Below are 13,174 nucleotides of genomic sequence, written 5' to 3'. Positions count from 1 at the left end.
TAACTAAATCATCAGCAGTGAAGAGCGCACCTTCCCTATGAGTCTGTTATGACTGTGTGGTAGATAGAGCTTATGGAGAAGGGAGCTCACCTTCTCTACAGGAGCTTCCAGGGCCAGCCACATTCTGGATGTGCAGGTATGACTTGGCTCTCACGCACCATGCAATGGAGAGGGTCAAACAAGAGAGTCGAGTTTTGGGTGAAATGCCCAGGCAACGGCTTCAGTATATATTTCTAGATTACACGCCGTTTGTCAACACGCTATCTCGCTAAAGGTCGTCCTCTTCTCCCAGGTGACCAACAGTGAATATAGCTTCGCTTTGGACCATCCTGCCTCCGCAGAGACCCGACATCTTACATCTCTCTTCCTTTCCATGCAGATCGAGTTTACGCTCGCCAGGGCTTGCATCTTCGTCACTCCTTGGTGAACTTTGCACAAGATGCCTAAAGAAGGCCCTCAGCAACTACAAAACTATGATTTCTCCCTGATGGGCTATGCCTATCAACTCGAGGATTATTCATTCGGATACCTGCCAAAATGCTGTCCTCGATTACATGGCGAAATCGTTTGGAAACGATATGTAGAAACGCTTGTCTAGCCGCGTTTTCATGGGGATGTTGAATCCAACCCCGCCAAAATCGGACGGATTGAAGCTGACTATGGGGTGGTCGGTGTAATACCACTGACTTCCGCCAACAATGAATAATTGTAGAAGACCCAACGCGGCTCAGTAGGAACGTTGCTGCCGAGGTCTGTTCTGAAAAAAGAGTCAAAACCAGCCATTCATGTAGTTGTCCAGAGAGTGGAAGAGACCACTAATGGAGGGCTCAAGCTCTATACTTTGACAGACGTTGATCCCACAGTGGAAATTGTGCCGAATTCGCCGAAACCATGCATGCCAGCAAGGTCAATTTTGACCCGCATTTGCCCCACACTAATGAGGCCTTCACCAGATATGCCTTACCCGTCAAACGCAATCAACGAGCAGATCGCCAACATCAGCCGACATTGGGAGTATTTCAAAAGACACGAGAGCTCCTACCTCTCATGGAGGTTCTTGAAGCCAAAGATTCAAGGCGTGAAGAGCGGGTGACCCTTGTCAGAATGTACAAGCGACTAGCCCATGCTGGTGGAAATGCCGCCATATCAGTAGCAGTCATTTCAGCGTCGATTCCACAGGTTCTCATGTCCTAGGTGTAAATTTGGTATCTAGTATTGTTAACAGGTAATTGATAGATTTATCTGGATCCGTGGTACCGCATGCTCCATACAATACTCTGCACCATTCGAGAGGGATGATCCCTACTCTATATAGCTTCCCGGATTCCCTAATGGTTCATTCAGACTTCTCTGCAGTCGGCACATCCGGCCGATAAATTGTGGCGAATCATATCCTCATCCTAATTTATATGCATGCATGTCCCACATCCCCGGAGTACCAGATTGTTGATTCTGGGCCAGTCCGCGAGCAGGAACAGGGATGTATCGAGTAAGTTAGCCTGTGACTACTGCATGATGCTGACTCTGTGCGGTTAGGGCTATACTTAGTACTGAATTCTGCAGGCGACAGGCGTTGATTGGTGGCTTCAGGTGTTGTGTACAAGTTTCAGGATATTTGGATACTAGGCGCTGCTGTTGTGCGGGCAGACGAGCCATTTAATCTGGTTAATGTGGTGTAACAAGAAGCTGCTTCCTGCCATGCGTATGTAATCCACCTCATAGTGACATGCTTCTTGATGGGTTCGTCAGAAGGAATCAATAACAGCGAATACTACTGGAGCATCAGATTAGCATCTCCATAGATTTGCGAGGTGGGGGAGCGACAACTCGCAGTGGCCATTATAGTTCATCACACTATACTAGCGGTTCCATGGTTCAGTTGGCCTTCCGCCCATACCCGCAACTTAAATCAGTGTACCATAGTCCATGTTATGACGGGCGCACAGAAAAAGGGATACATAAAATGACAATGAAATGGCGTACGTATGTGAGTCTTGTGTTCTACCCTCAACTCTTCATTCTATAGTACTCCGACCTCTGGGTACTACCAAATCGTTTATGATGATCGTCCACAAAATATATCTGGTGCGGTGGAATGGACATTCCACGGAACTCTAGAATAACTAGCGTAGATCATGGGTTACTCAGTCCAATCATGAACAGACACTCATTTCATCGCTAGGGTAGTTAACCCAGTCGGAAAATATCTTCTTACCCGTCGAATCAATAGTCATTTCGAGGAGAAACAATGTGTCATATGTATGCCATTATTATTGCTCATAATCTGCAGTAAGGTACAACCCCCCATATCCGCGTTTACTCTGACTGGGCACAGAAATCACGTCGCACAACAGACGCCCTAATCCCCATCGGTGACTTGCATGCTTAATTCTGCAGAGGCTCGGCCCGGTCGCATGGGTGATGGGTCCTTTATGAGATATATATCTATCACCACCAGGATGACCGGAAACCAGGTTTCTCGTGCAACTGAATATTGTAAACAGTCGTCATTCATATGTAGAATTAGGTTCTCTCGTGCCAGGATAATACCGGTTTAACGAAAGCGTTCTAATATGGAATTCCTTCACGAAAGTGTAGACGAGAAAAGCCATTGTGAGACAGGTTGGACTTGGGCCCCTGGCCCATGTGGTGATAGCGCACTGCACATGCTCCATATGGCAGGTCCAGGCTTGCAGCAGCTTCATTTGAATCAGGCGTGCTGCGAGTACTTATGTCGCAGTTCCAACTCGCAGCGTCTTCAGCTCCACGGAGCCAGCCACTGTGCCGGCCTGCCAGTATTTGTCAACTTTCTGCAGGCCTCAAATTCACGGACGCACCACCAGGGATGCTTTGGCCCTTCATTTCTCCCTGCCAGGGAAGGAGAGAGCGGGCGGTGATAGCACGCGGCTGAAATGGCTAGGGTCTGCGTCGCCTTGCAAGGGAGCTCATCCCATCTACCTGGCACTTGGATCCCCGTCCCTGACACAGGAAAGAAGCTGACGCAGGGGAAAGGAGCGAGGCATTCAACTACCAACACACAATGTACTTTGCACAGGCAGTACTTTTGCGCCAAATTGATTGTAGGCATGCACAGGGACAGCTTGGGAAAATAAGTGCTCTTAGCGTAACCCAGGGGAAGGGAAACCGGATCGGTTCTCAGGCTATGGACAAGAGATCGCGGTTGGCGCTCCAATGATTGCGCATGTCCGTCAGTGTGCGAGTATCAGGTGGACAGCGGGGAGTCTGGACTCTGGAGGATTGACATGGCCTATCGTACTTGGTTTTGATGACAAGCGTTGACGACGTTCGGTCCGCGCTCCCCGGGCCGTGCCCTGCTACTATCCACTTATCCCGCTATCCCATTGGGCTGTGGGTCTTTGACTATCAGTTTTCCCGTACTTATGCTTGACCGACGGTGCAATCAAGTTCCTTGTAACCATGAAGTCTCTGTGACTAACCCCTTGGCACTCTGTAATGGACATAACAATCGACCCAAAAAAGGTCATGCTAGTAACGAAACGGTCAATGATTTCCAAAGTGACTACCTTACCTAAAGGCAGACAGGCAACTCTTTTGCGATTCCCCTTTCTGGAATATGCACAATGCTGCTAGTGTCTATGAGGGGCCCGTGTCTTTAAGTATGTTACATTGACCAGTTGGCTTTGACAGTAAACCGTCCTTGAAACCATAGCACAAAGTACTGCGGATGACGACAAACCTCAAGCCCCCAAGGCCTTCGGCTACTTATTCTCCCTAGACCAACCGGCCCGGTCCAACGTGACCCATTCTTGGGCTCGATTTCGAACCCCTCTCTCAAACTCCACTCACCAACCCCCCCCTCCATCCTGTTCCTAGCAGTTCGGAGACTTTTAATCCATACACCTCTATCTGGCTTTTCCAATGACGCAATAGGGCTTTGCTGCATCGTTGGTATCTGCATGGGGTTGTCTTGATTTACATCGAGGCGTTCGATGATAGAGCAATAGTGTAGAACTACGTATTCTCGCCGTAGATTGCGCATGTATCATTCATTTTTCTTCTTTCGCGTTCTTCAACACCCTGTAAAGATTCCCAATAAACAGTACTCCCCGGTCACTTAGCTTGACCCAACAACCTGTTTACTCCGTAGCCTTGAGGGCTTACCAGGAGCCAACCTCGAAAACTCGGTTACGGCGGAACGTCATTGGTTGATTTATTTATCTCTTCCGTGAATAAGTACAATCCCCCCGCCGGCGCGGGATCTGCCTGTCGGCCTTATCAGGGGTGATGGACCGGTGCATTGGGAAATTTTCGTCATCATTGTCGTGTGAAATCACCATGGCGGCAGAGGTTGTGGTCGCACTCCCGCGGAGTTGTAGGACATTGAAGTTGAATTAGTCTCCCCCTGTGCCCATTATTTGGGAAGCCACTCGCTTCTTCTGACAGTGACAGACAGGGCTATGAGGCTACAGGATCCGAAGGCTTGCGTACGTTACCCTTTATGGTAGCGGCAGCTACCGACGGTGGGTATCACACCCACATCGCTCAGGAACTAGAGATAGTAGCGCCTTGCTGACAGTGATAGGTAGGCCCAGTCGAGAACTCAGTGGCTGTCAATCAATCAAACGGGCAATCCGGTCTCGCGTTTGGTTGCACGTTGATCTCCTCCATCAAGGCTCATGGTGAAAGTACCCCACCATTCCTGATATACGAACATCCAATGGCCAAAAATGGATCGTTTGTTCGGTTTCATCCTGTGTATGGGTTAGCAGCCAGTCAGAATTCGTGATGCATTGGACTCGAGTGTGCAATTTGGTACTTTTCATTCTTTCGGCTCCGCGGCAAGCGCGCGCTCCCTTGCTAGATACCATGACCTATAACGATATCACTATGATCGGTGAGGAATTTCCCAGAGAAATTAAGTTGGTCTATCTTGGGAGTGAAGAAGAAAGTCCAACGTCCGCCTGACAACTGACAACTGTCATATCAGCTAAGCAGGGTAAAGGTTTGACTTTGCTTGATTGTGGACGCATGCAGTCGTGCATGATTAAAATTTTTCGCCAACGTCCCTCATGAGTCGTGACAACAAACGTGGCGGTGAGCCTTTTCCACAATGCCTTACATCATGTATATCATACAGTTATATTGCACACCGTTCCCATGTACAGAGTCTGTCGCTTGGCCACGTTGACGGTTGACACCGCCAGATGTATGGATAATGTCATCGGTCGGTCATGCCAACTGGCGAGTAGTTCGAACTGGAAGAGATCATGCATCGTGCGTCTTGAATTATGCCTGAATCCCAGGTCATCAATCCGTAATAGTTGTCTCAATAAACGGGTTCCTGATCCACCAGTCTAGACTCTGAACCCTGTCACAGCAATCAAAGTTCGGAGTCTGGCAGGTAAGGTCGGTCAGGGGCTTGGTCATCTGCTTGCTTGGCTGAGAGCCACTTAGGGTATAATGTCTACAAAATATATAGTACTTTATGGTGGCCCTCGTATTGGATCGCATGGCTGAAAAAAAGGAAACAAAAAAAGGAAACAAAAAAAGAAAGAAAGAAAGAAAGAGCAGGGGAATAATGGGCGATCCTCAATCTACTCGAAGCAACAGAGTCATTATGTACTATCATTAGATTCAGAGTACTTATGCACGACTCTGTTTGAGAGTTCTAATGAACAATTGTTTGAGATTTACTCCCTGATCGAAATATACAACCGTGTCATAAACTTGGATCGGATGAGATCTTATCAGCAAATTCTGTGTCATGAGATGACAGTGGAGTGTCGCCAAGTGCTCCTTCATTGTGGATGATGGTCCTGTTGATTATTAGGTTACTAAATATATTTCCGAGCGACATTAAGGTAGCATTCGCCCTTTTGTTGTTGACTAGGAGGTAATCCCTGAGCTTCTACTGGACCTCATCCATGCTCTAGCTGAATATGGCCGTCTTACTCCTGATGCCCAAATACAAATCCTTCAAGCTGCAACGTTGACGTTTTGTGCCTTCGAAGATCATCTCGACTGTTTGAGAGTCAGACTAGCCTGTCATTCCCTAGACGGTTACTAGCGATATAGCCAAGGATAGACTATAAGAGTTACCATGTCAGCGGTGCCTGAAAAGCCCGGGCTACCCGAAGTACGGACAAGGACCACACCTACTATTACTCTACCATGACCACGCTTATAGTAGCCTAGTACTTTGCGTACTAAGTACTGTGCTCTTGAACTAGTTACTAGTGTGCGCATCATGACAAATTGTCCCAATGAGGAAGCCGTATCTGGTCTTGGCTAAGGATCGGACTTTATTGCTCCTCGGGGTTTACTTTACCTTTCCTTTGGATCCTGGGTTGAATAGAAGCTAATTCAGTGACAGGCAGTGACGTTGAGGAGTCGCACTCGTCCAGGGTTGGGGCTAAAATCGAGGTCATTGTCTCCTAGATCGTCGCGAATAGATGGCTGATGAAATCGCATTGGCTGCGGTGAGGTCAGTGGCAAGTAACCTGACACTGCAGACGAACGTCAACGTTGCTGCCATTGACATCAAAGCCCGAGACCTTGGTTTTCCTGCTATTGCTTTTTCGTTGTCCCTGCTACCACAGTACCCAGTACGGAGCACTCTTTTCGACTGTCAAGTAATAGTGACGAATTGACTGGGCCCTATTGAACTACTGCGTAATTAGATGGAAGATGCCATCCCCCGGTCAAGGAAAAGGAAAATGTTACTGTTAGAATCCAGCTTTCAGACTGCTCCCCCGCCCTGATTTGTCGACTCGAATCCCATGTTGATTCTAGGGTTTTCTTTTCTTTGTTCAGATTAGTCAGTAGTTTGTGTAGGCGCATAAGTGGCGCAAATGGAATTACCCCTTTTCATGATTCGGATCTCATCAGCCATTGTACTTCGTAGCTCAAAACAGTAACCATTCTTCATCCGAACCTCCAATAATAACATTTCGAACTCTTCACGGTAGACAGAAAATCGTACAAAAGTCAAAACTCTAAGGGTTAAAGCTTACGACCGATTTGGGTTCTGGATTTTCCCCTTCCCAGGATGCCGGGTTATGCACAAGCCTCTTCAGGGCCATCTCCCCTCCAACCTTCCTCTGGAGAAAGCGCCCAAGATGCTTCTCAAGCTCTCTGATTGGCCCATGTCCCCTCGACTAGCGTTCGGGGCACAAGTCGATAAGATCCGTCCATGATCAGGACGGCCCCGGTTCCTTCCCCCTAGTCAATCGTAATCTGGCGCCAAATCCAATCCACCATTAGTCCGTAGTCATAGTCTGTACCTTAGCTTAGGTACTTTGATCGGTTCCCTACTCGCAATCGTGTCTCCTTTGGGAGTAATGGAAACTACCTATAGGATCAACTCCGTAGAATATCAGAATTCTTGTCCTTGCTGGTAACCCTGTCCCGTATGATGCCATTATGCTTAATGTGTGTGCAGAAGTACGATGGGAGGGCCGTGAGGTCAATCATGGAAACCGCTAGAAGCGTGAATTCGAGTTTACATGCTCGATGAGTGTAACGCCTGGTGGCGAGGAGATCTCGCTGTCGTTGAATATTGAGTACGGGGTATTTACCAAGATTGTGCGTGCGTTATCACGTACAATGTGCAAGACGCAGGATGTGGCTAGTGATTTACTGACTGTGGCCATGACTCGGGGTCTCCGAGCTCTTCGAGGCTGAGCAGCAACGGATTCTGCGTATAGGTATGCTCAGGTGCAGTAGACTTAGCCACACAGTATTGTACGAGGTACTGGATCGTCGCTGTTACGCTGTAATTGTACGTATGCACGTAGAGGGGCAGTACATGGTGCGGAAGACACATGGATAGGCTAGATACGGAGCTTTGGATGCTAATACTTACTTCTTGGGGCTAGATTGCAAAGATTCTGGTCCAAGCGTGCGCGATGTGGGACTTGGACGAAAGGAAACCACCCTGAAGTTTGATTCTGAAGGTTACGGGTCTGTGGCCTGTGCACGGTATCTTCTTTCTTCAGGGAACAAGTCTGTTTACAAATCGCGGCTGTGGTTCTGGTAGGTAGGATATTTTCTGGTTGATCTATGGAGTCATGTCGTACAGTATGCAAATCAACCGGGGAAACTGATGGAGAATACTGGAAGGATTGGCTGAGGTTTCTGTCAGTTTGGGGTACTCCACGTACTGTAAGTAGAGGGGACTGTACAGAGGAGAATGGATAGGTATGCTAAGAATTGTGCGCTGAAGAAGACTAGACAGAAGTACCGAACAAGAGACTAGGCGGGATCGGGATTCAATATCCATAGGTAAAGAAGAAATATTGCTCCATAGCATGGCGCTCAGTCCGGGAAAGATGTCAACCAATTTGATCCACAGGCAATATCCATGAGAGCACGTCGAAGCACAGATGAGTATAAGTTACCACTGCATGGGCAGCAATTCCAACTGACAGCCCCGATCCCCAGTGTTTGGAAAAACAAACGATTTTTATCGGGAAGCGACTGGCTGTCAAAGACTGTTTCTAATGGCGAGCGGGCCCCAAGCGGACACTGCTAATGGCGTCCCAGGAACTTTATCCCCCAGGCCTAAGTGGCTGTTAAGAGTCCTGACTAACCACAAACTAGTTGATCTGTTAATAAAGCAACTCCCCCTTCTGCTATTATGGCTCTGGTGCTCTTGTCATTTTGTAAAAATACCCGTCGAGTACTGTATAGACTAGGGACGATTACTTACTCAGGCAGACTGACCAATATGGGCTTTTTTTTTTTTTTTTTTTTTGTGGGTTGATTCCTCCCAGGCAGGTATAGTAATCATTTGTTGTAGATGTGCGTTTGATGGCCATCTGAGCAAGTACTCTATAGACATCGAGTCTGAACTTTAGATGTCCAATCTAGAGAACAGCGTTCCTGTGCTCTCGCTATGGAGCAACCATCCGTAAGCCACGGTGCTTTTGAATAGCATCCTCCGAACAAAGCCTACCTACTAGTCGAGCAGAAGGCTTAAGGAGTGGTTAGAACGATCTACAACTATGGGTAAATATGAGGAATATGCCCATGCAAATAATGGCTGCCAAAAAAAAAAAAAAGAAAGAAAAGAAAAAGAAAGAAAAAAAAAGAAATAATTTTGATAAATAAGGAGGAAAGAAATTCATATAACAACTATAACAACTATAATAACTTACAAAAAGAAATAAATAAAAGAAGTACGGATACCGCCCTACTACTGCATGTCCTTGCCTCAGAGATGCAGCCCGCAGCTCTGGACCAGCGCTTTTTTAGCAGCTGTAGACTATCTTGCGTTTCGAGTTTGATGCGCTCCAAGGATCATCCATGTTGGCGGGTCATCCACTAAGTCGGAGTCTCAGATGGCCAAATCGGGACGGGCCTTCGATTCGATGGCAGCTTGACTATGAGAGAGGGGTCTCAAAATGAAATAAAATAAAATATTAATAAAAATAAGGAAATAATAATAATAATAAATTCTGAAAAAAAGTCCCAGATGGCGCTTCTAGTTCTTGTGGTCAATATTCGATCACTATCATCAATATCCAGCTGGATGCACAGGCATTCCAATCTCACATCGCCAACACTGAAAAACTGCCAGTTCCCCCGTCTCAGAGCTCCAATCCTTCTTCTTCTCATCTACTTCTTCTCTCCTTGAGGATATCGAGTGTTCCCTTGAGCTATTGGGTAACCCCTCATCTGTCAATCATCAATTGTCCTTTCTCTTGACTTGACTTCGTGTCACCATTCTCATTTACCATACATATCCCCGGAGCAGAAAACAAAGAAAAGGGCCAAGTACTCTTGATCTAGTTCCAACTCTGTTGCTGCTTGTAACACCCGCCCATCTGTGTGACGAAATCGGTTGCCAGCATCCATCTTGCAGCATCTCCCACCTTCCCGGGCCGACCTTGATTGCTTGCTCTCGAGCCCCGTTGGGTGTTTGACCTCCGTTCTCGTCTGGGTGCATCCTGTGAGTAGCATGCCGTCACTTGTCACGCATACTGCCCCCTCTCAAATCTGTTTGATGGGCGTCAATCTGCCTCGAAATGGCTCGTCTGCCTTCAGAAGCAAACTACAGTAGATGGCGGGGTCATGGACTCGAACCGCAGTGCTGGCTTTCGCTTGCGTCTGGACGTTCTTATTTCAATTTTGGCCTTTCTCATTGCTGTACCTTGTTTCCCCTTGAGGCTTCTGGCATGCTGCACCTTTCCAAGTGTCAAACCAAAGCTAATCAGCGGCCTTTGGCGTCCTGCCATGGCTTCACTAGACCTGGATCTCTGCAGCCTCATCACCATCTCGGATCATCTGGGTGTGATCTCGTTGGAAGACAGAACAAAGACCTCCAAGTCAATATATATTGCCGTCATCGCAGCTATATACTCGCCCAGAACTCGACGGCATCTTCATGTGTTGAACACTATATACCTCTCGGCAATTCAGTAACCGTACTGCCTGAGCAACCTTCAACTCCAGATAATCCAACAATATACCTGCTCAATCGCGACCTGCGTTACCTTTGTCAACGTTAACCTCTCGAATTACACAATGGTGTTCAGCGCACCTGCTCCTGGGGTGGGCTCCAGCAAAAGGCCAGCGTCATGCATGCAGGACGATGTCAACGGCTGGGATAATGTCCCGGTAAGTGAGACCCCGTATTGGAAAGACATACAGAGCTGACTCCTGCCCTACATAGCCCATGGGTCTATCCGTGCGTTCGTCGATCAACATCCCTTATGCCCACTACGCCATGATCTATCTGGACAACATGGGTAGACTCAAGGTAACGGAGTCTCCGTCTATCCAGGAGCAAAATGGGACAGTATTCACACCCGAAGTCCGTGAAAGATTTTTGGAAATCCTCGGGGCCAAGATCGGGTATCAGCGCCCCATGGTTCGAAGTATGTAGATCTTCTACACACAAGTTCGATATTCCCGCTGATCTCATTTGAACAGGGCCGTCAGGTGCCGATGCCACACCATATAGCTATGATCCTCAACAACCGCTTGGTCACTTGCCCTACCGTCAGAACAAGCGGCGCAGAAACTCCCCAGCCCACTCTATGTACGGTGTGTCGCCATCCGTTCAGTTCTCAGGTCCCGTTGAGGAAACGCCCTCTTGTGGATCAGTGGACATGGTCGGGCTCGAAATCGGTGATACTCCCAAAGTCCTCGACTACTATGAGAGATCTTTGAAGCATTTCCAGCAGCTCAACTGTCGTCAGATTGCAAAGGCATTCATTAAGTTCATCGAGCCAAGAAAGCAAGTCAAGCACCCCTACAACGGAGGTAAACCCCCCGCGGGAGCCCCTCCAGGTAAGAAGGGGGACCCAGAAAAGACAAAGCCCGAATGGTGGCCCGCCGAAGTGGTTCACAAGGAGCCGGATCATCTTCGAAAGGATCGTACGTGTACCTCCCCAGAAAATCTCCTGTGTCAAGTAACCTGCTGACATATTTAGAACGCCTGTCTCTGTTGATTCATATCATCCGCAAGCTTGGAAGATTCGGAATTACCACGGATCAATTGCAGGAAATTGCCCACGACTGCAAGCGGCAGCTCAGAGGCCCCCACAGACTCCAAATCTTGGACGAGGTCTTCAGAGTGAGGAGGATGGAAGAACGCTATGAAAGAGGAGAAGTCGGTACGTGTGGCATTTCCTATCCATGGAATTCATTTTGACAGCTGTTGACGAGCCTCAGATGCCAACACGATCGTATATGTTGTCAACCGAGAGTCGAACCCGAAAGAGAAAGATGCTGAGTCCAATGTTGATCCGGACCAGAAGCATGAACAAGAAGACGATAATGCGGATGAGGCAATGCCCATTCACCACTCTGAGGTGAACTCAGACAGCATGATGTCGAACTCAGTCGAACACATGGGCATGGCGGCACCAAGTCGCGCAATGAATATGGGAGATGACAGAAACCAGTTGTTTCCTTTACCCGAGTCTTTGAGCTTCGGCGAGACCCCCCGGGATGATCGGACCTTCTTTCCTACGACATCTGAGTATACCGAAGATTATGCATCTCAACAGATGCTCAGAACCCCTGCAACAACGGCACTGGTCAGCCCCAATGAGGCACCTGCCGCTTTCGATTATTTGACACAGGCACCCATCACCTCTTCCGCTCCGGAGCCGATTTCCCACCACCGCCAAGCACCCCTGCCCATGCAGCACTCGGCTAGCTTCGACCCTTGGGCGCCTTCATTCCGACAGAATCTCTTCAACCCAATGGAGTATGGTACTACACCCAGTCACGCCATGTCTCAGCCTACTATGTCATATCAGCTTCCCATGACCCCGACGTCTCATCCCCAGGAAATGCCTCACATGGCTCACAGCCTGCCGAACCTGCCTCAAGACAGGCCTTCAAGCATGGATAGCATGAGCATGAGAGGCCCTTCTTTCCGCACAGGATCCTTGAGTCATCCTCGTGATCCATCGCAGCAGGTCCCTCATTCTAGCTGATGTGGCCACAAGTGGATGGATCCGGACGGTTGGACTCAAATAGACCAAATGCATGATGTTAAATGATTGATCCTCGACCACTGCTTTGCCTTCCTGCAGCCCTGGAGTTTCGGTTTACTGATGATGGTTATCCCGACTTTTCTTCTGCTCCTTTCTCAGTCCCTGACTTTGTTGTCAATGCGGACTTAGCCATCAGGCTTGTTCCACGCCAAGTGGCTGCCATGACACATCGAACGCTGGAGCCTCCGTGGCTTTATATGGCAGGTACCTGTCAATGACTTCCAATTCTTCGTTTAGTACATATAGTCGTTGCTTGTTCTATGTTTGACTATGTCTTTTTTTTTCCTTATACATACGTTCAAAACTTTGGTTGGAGATAACGCCAGATGGCGTGAGATGCAAATATGGGTGATGTTTTTGTGTTTTGTTCATTTCAACTCTTTTTTTTTTTTTTATAATGATTTAGACAATTGGCAGCGAGGCGCTTGTGGCGAAGCTCGTTCTCTTTGAACGCCGATGGGCTGGATGAGAGGTAACGAGGCATGAAGGTGTTTCATTATAACAGCGATCGGTTTTTGGATTAGTTTTGTTGTTCAAAATACAATGATCACTATGTATGATTCTGGACTTTAAAGTGTAGGGGCATACAGAGTAGTATGAAGGGTGGATCTAAACGCGCGGCAAGTGGCGCTAGCACCTATTCAGTTGGCGCGAGTGTTGACGCCTTCCCGAAGCCCAGA

General features: G+C 48.0%; 2 protein-coding genes across 2 annotated transcripts; both read left to right on the top strand.

Moving 5' to 3' along the window:
• Positions 1-891: 891 nt before the first annotated feature.
• Positions 892-1,194, top strand: Aud_006098 (uncharacterized protein; the record flags this gene model as incomplete). The annotated part of the gene is made up of 1 exon (XM_043291005.1): positions 892-1,194. One exon carries the CDS (start codon positions 892-894, stop codon positions 1,192-1,194), a length of 303 nt encoding a protein of 100 aa, XP_043146940.1.
• A 9,315-nt stretch (positions 1,195-10,509) lies between these two features.
• Positions 10,510-12,434, top strand: Aud_006097 (uncharacterized protein; the record flags this gene model as incomplete). Its single annotated transcript, XM_043291004.1, has 5 exons — positions 10,510-10,602; positions 10,658-10,862; positions 10,918-11,364; positions 11,421-11,603; positions 11,662-12,434. The coding sequence occupies 5 exons, from the start codon at positions 10,510-10,512 to the stop codon at positions 12,432-12,434; spliced, it is 1,701 nt and encodes a 566-aa protein (XP_043146939.1).
• Between the last annotated feature and the right edge of the window lie 740 nt (positions 12,435-13,174).

The sequence above is a fragment of the Aspergillus udagawae genome (assembly GCF_001078395.1).
Source record: "Aspergillus udagawae IFM 46973 DNA, scaffold_4, whole genome shotgun sequence".
Lineage (NCBI taxonomy): Eukaryota > Fungi > Ascomycota > Eurotiomycetes > Eurotiales > Aspergillaceae > Aspergillus > Aspergillus udagawae.
Note: the sequence above shows the minus strand (reverse complement) of the source record. Positions and strands in the feature narration are given on the sequence as shown.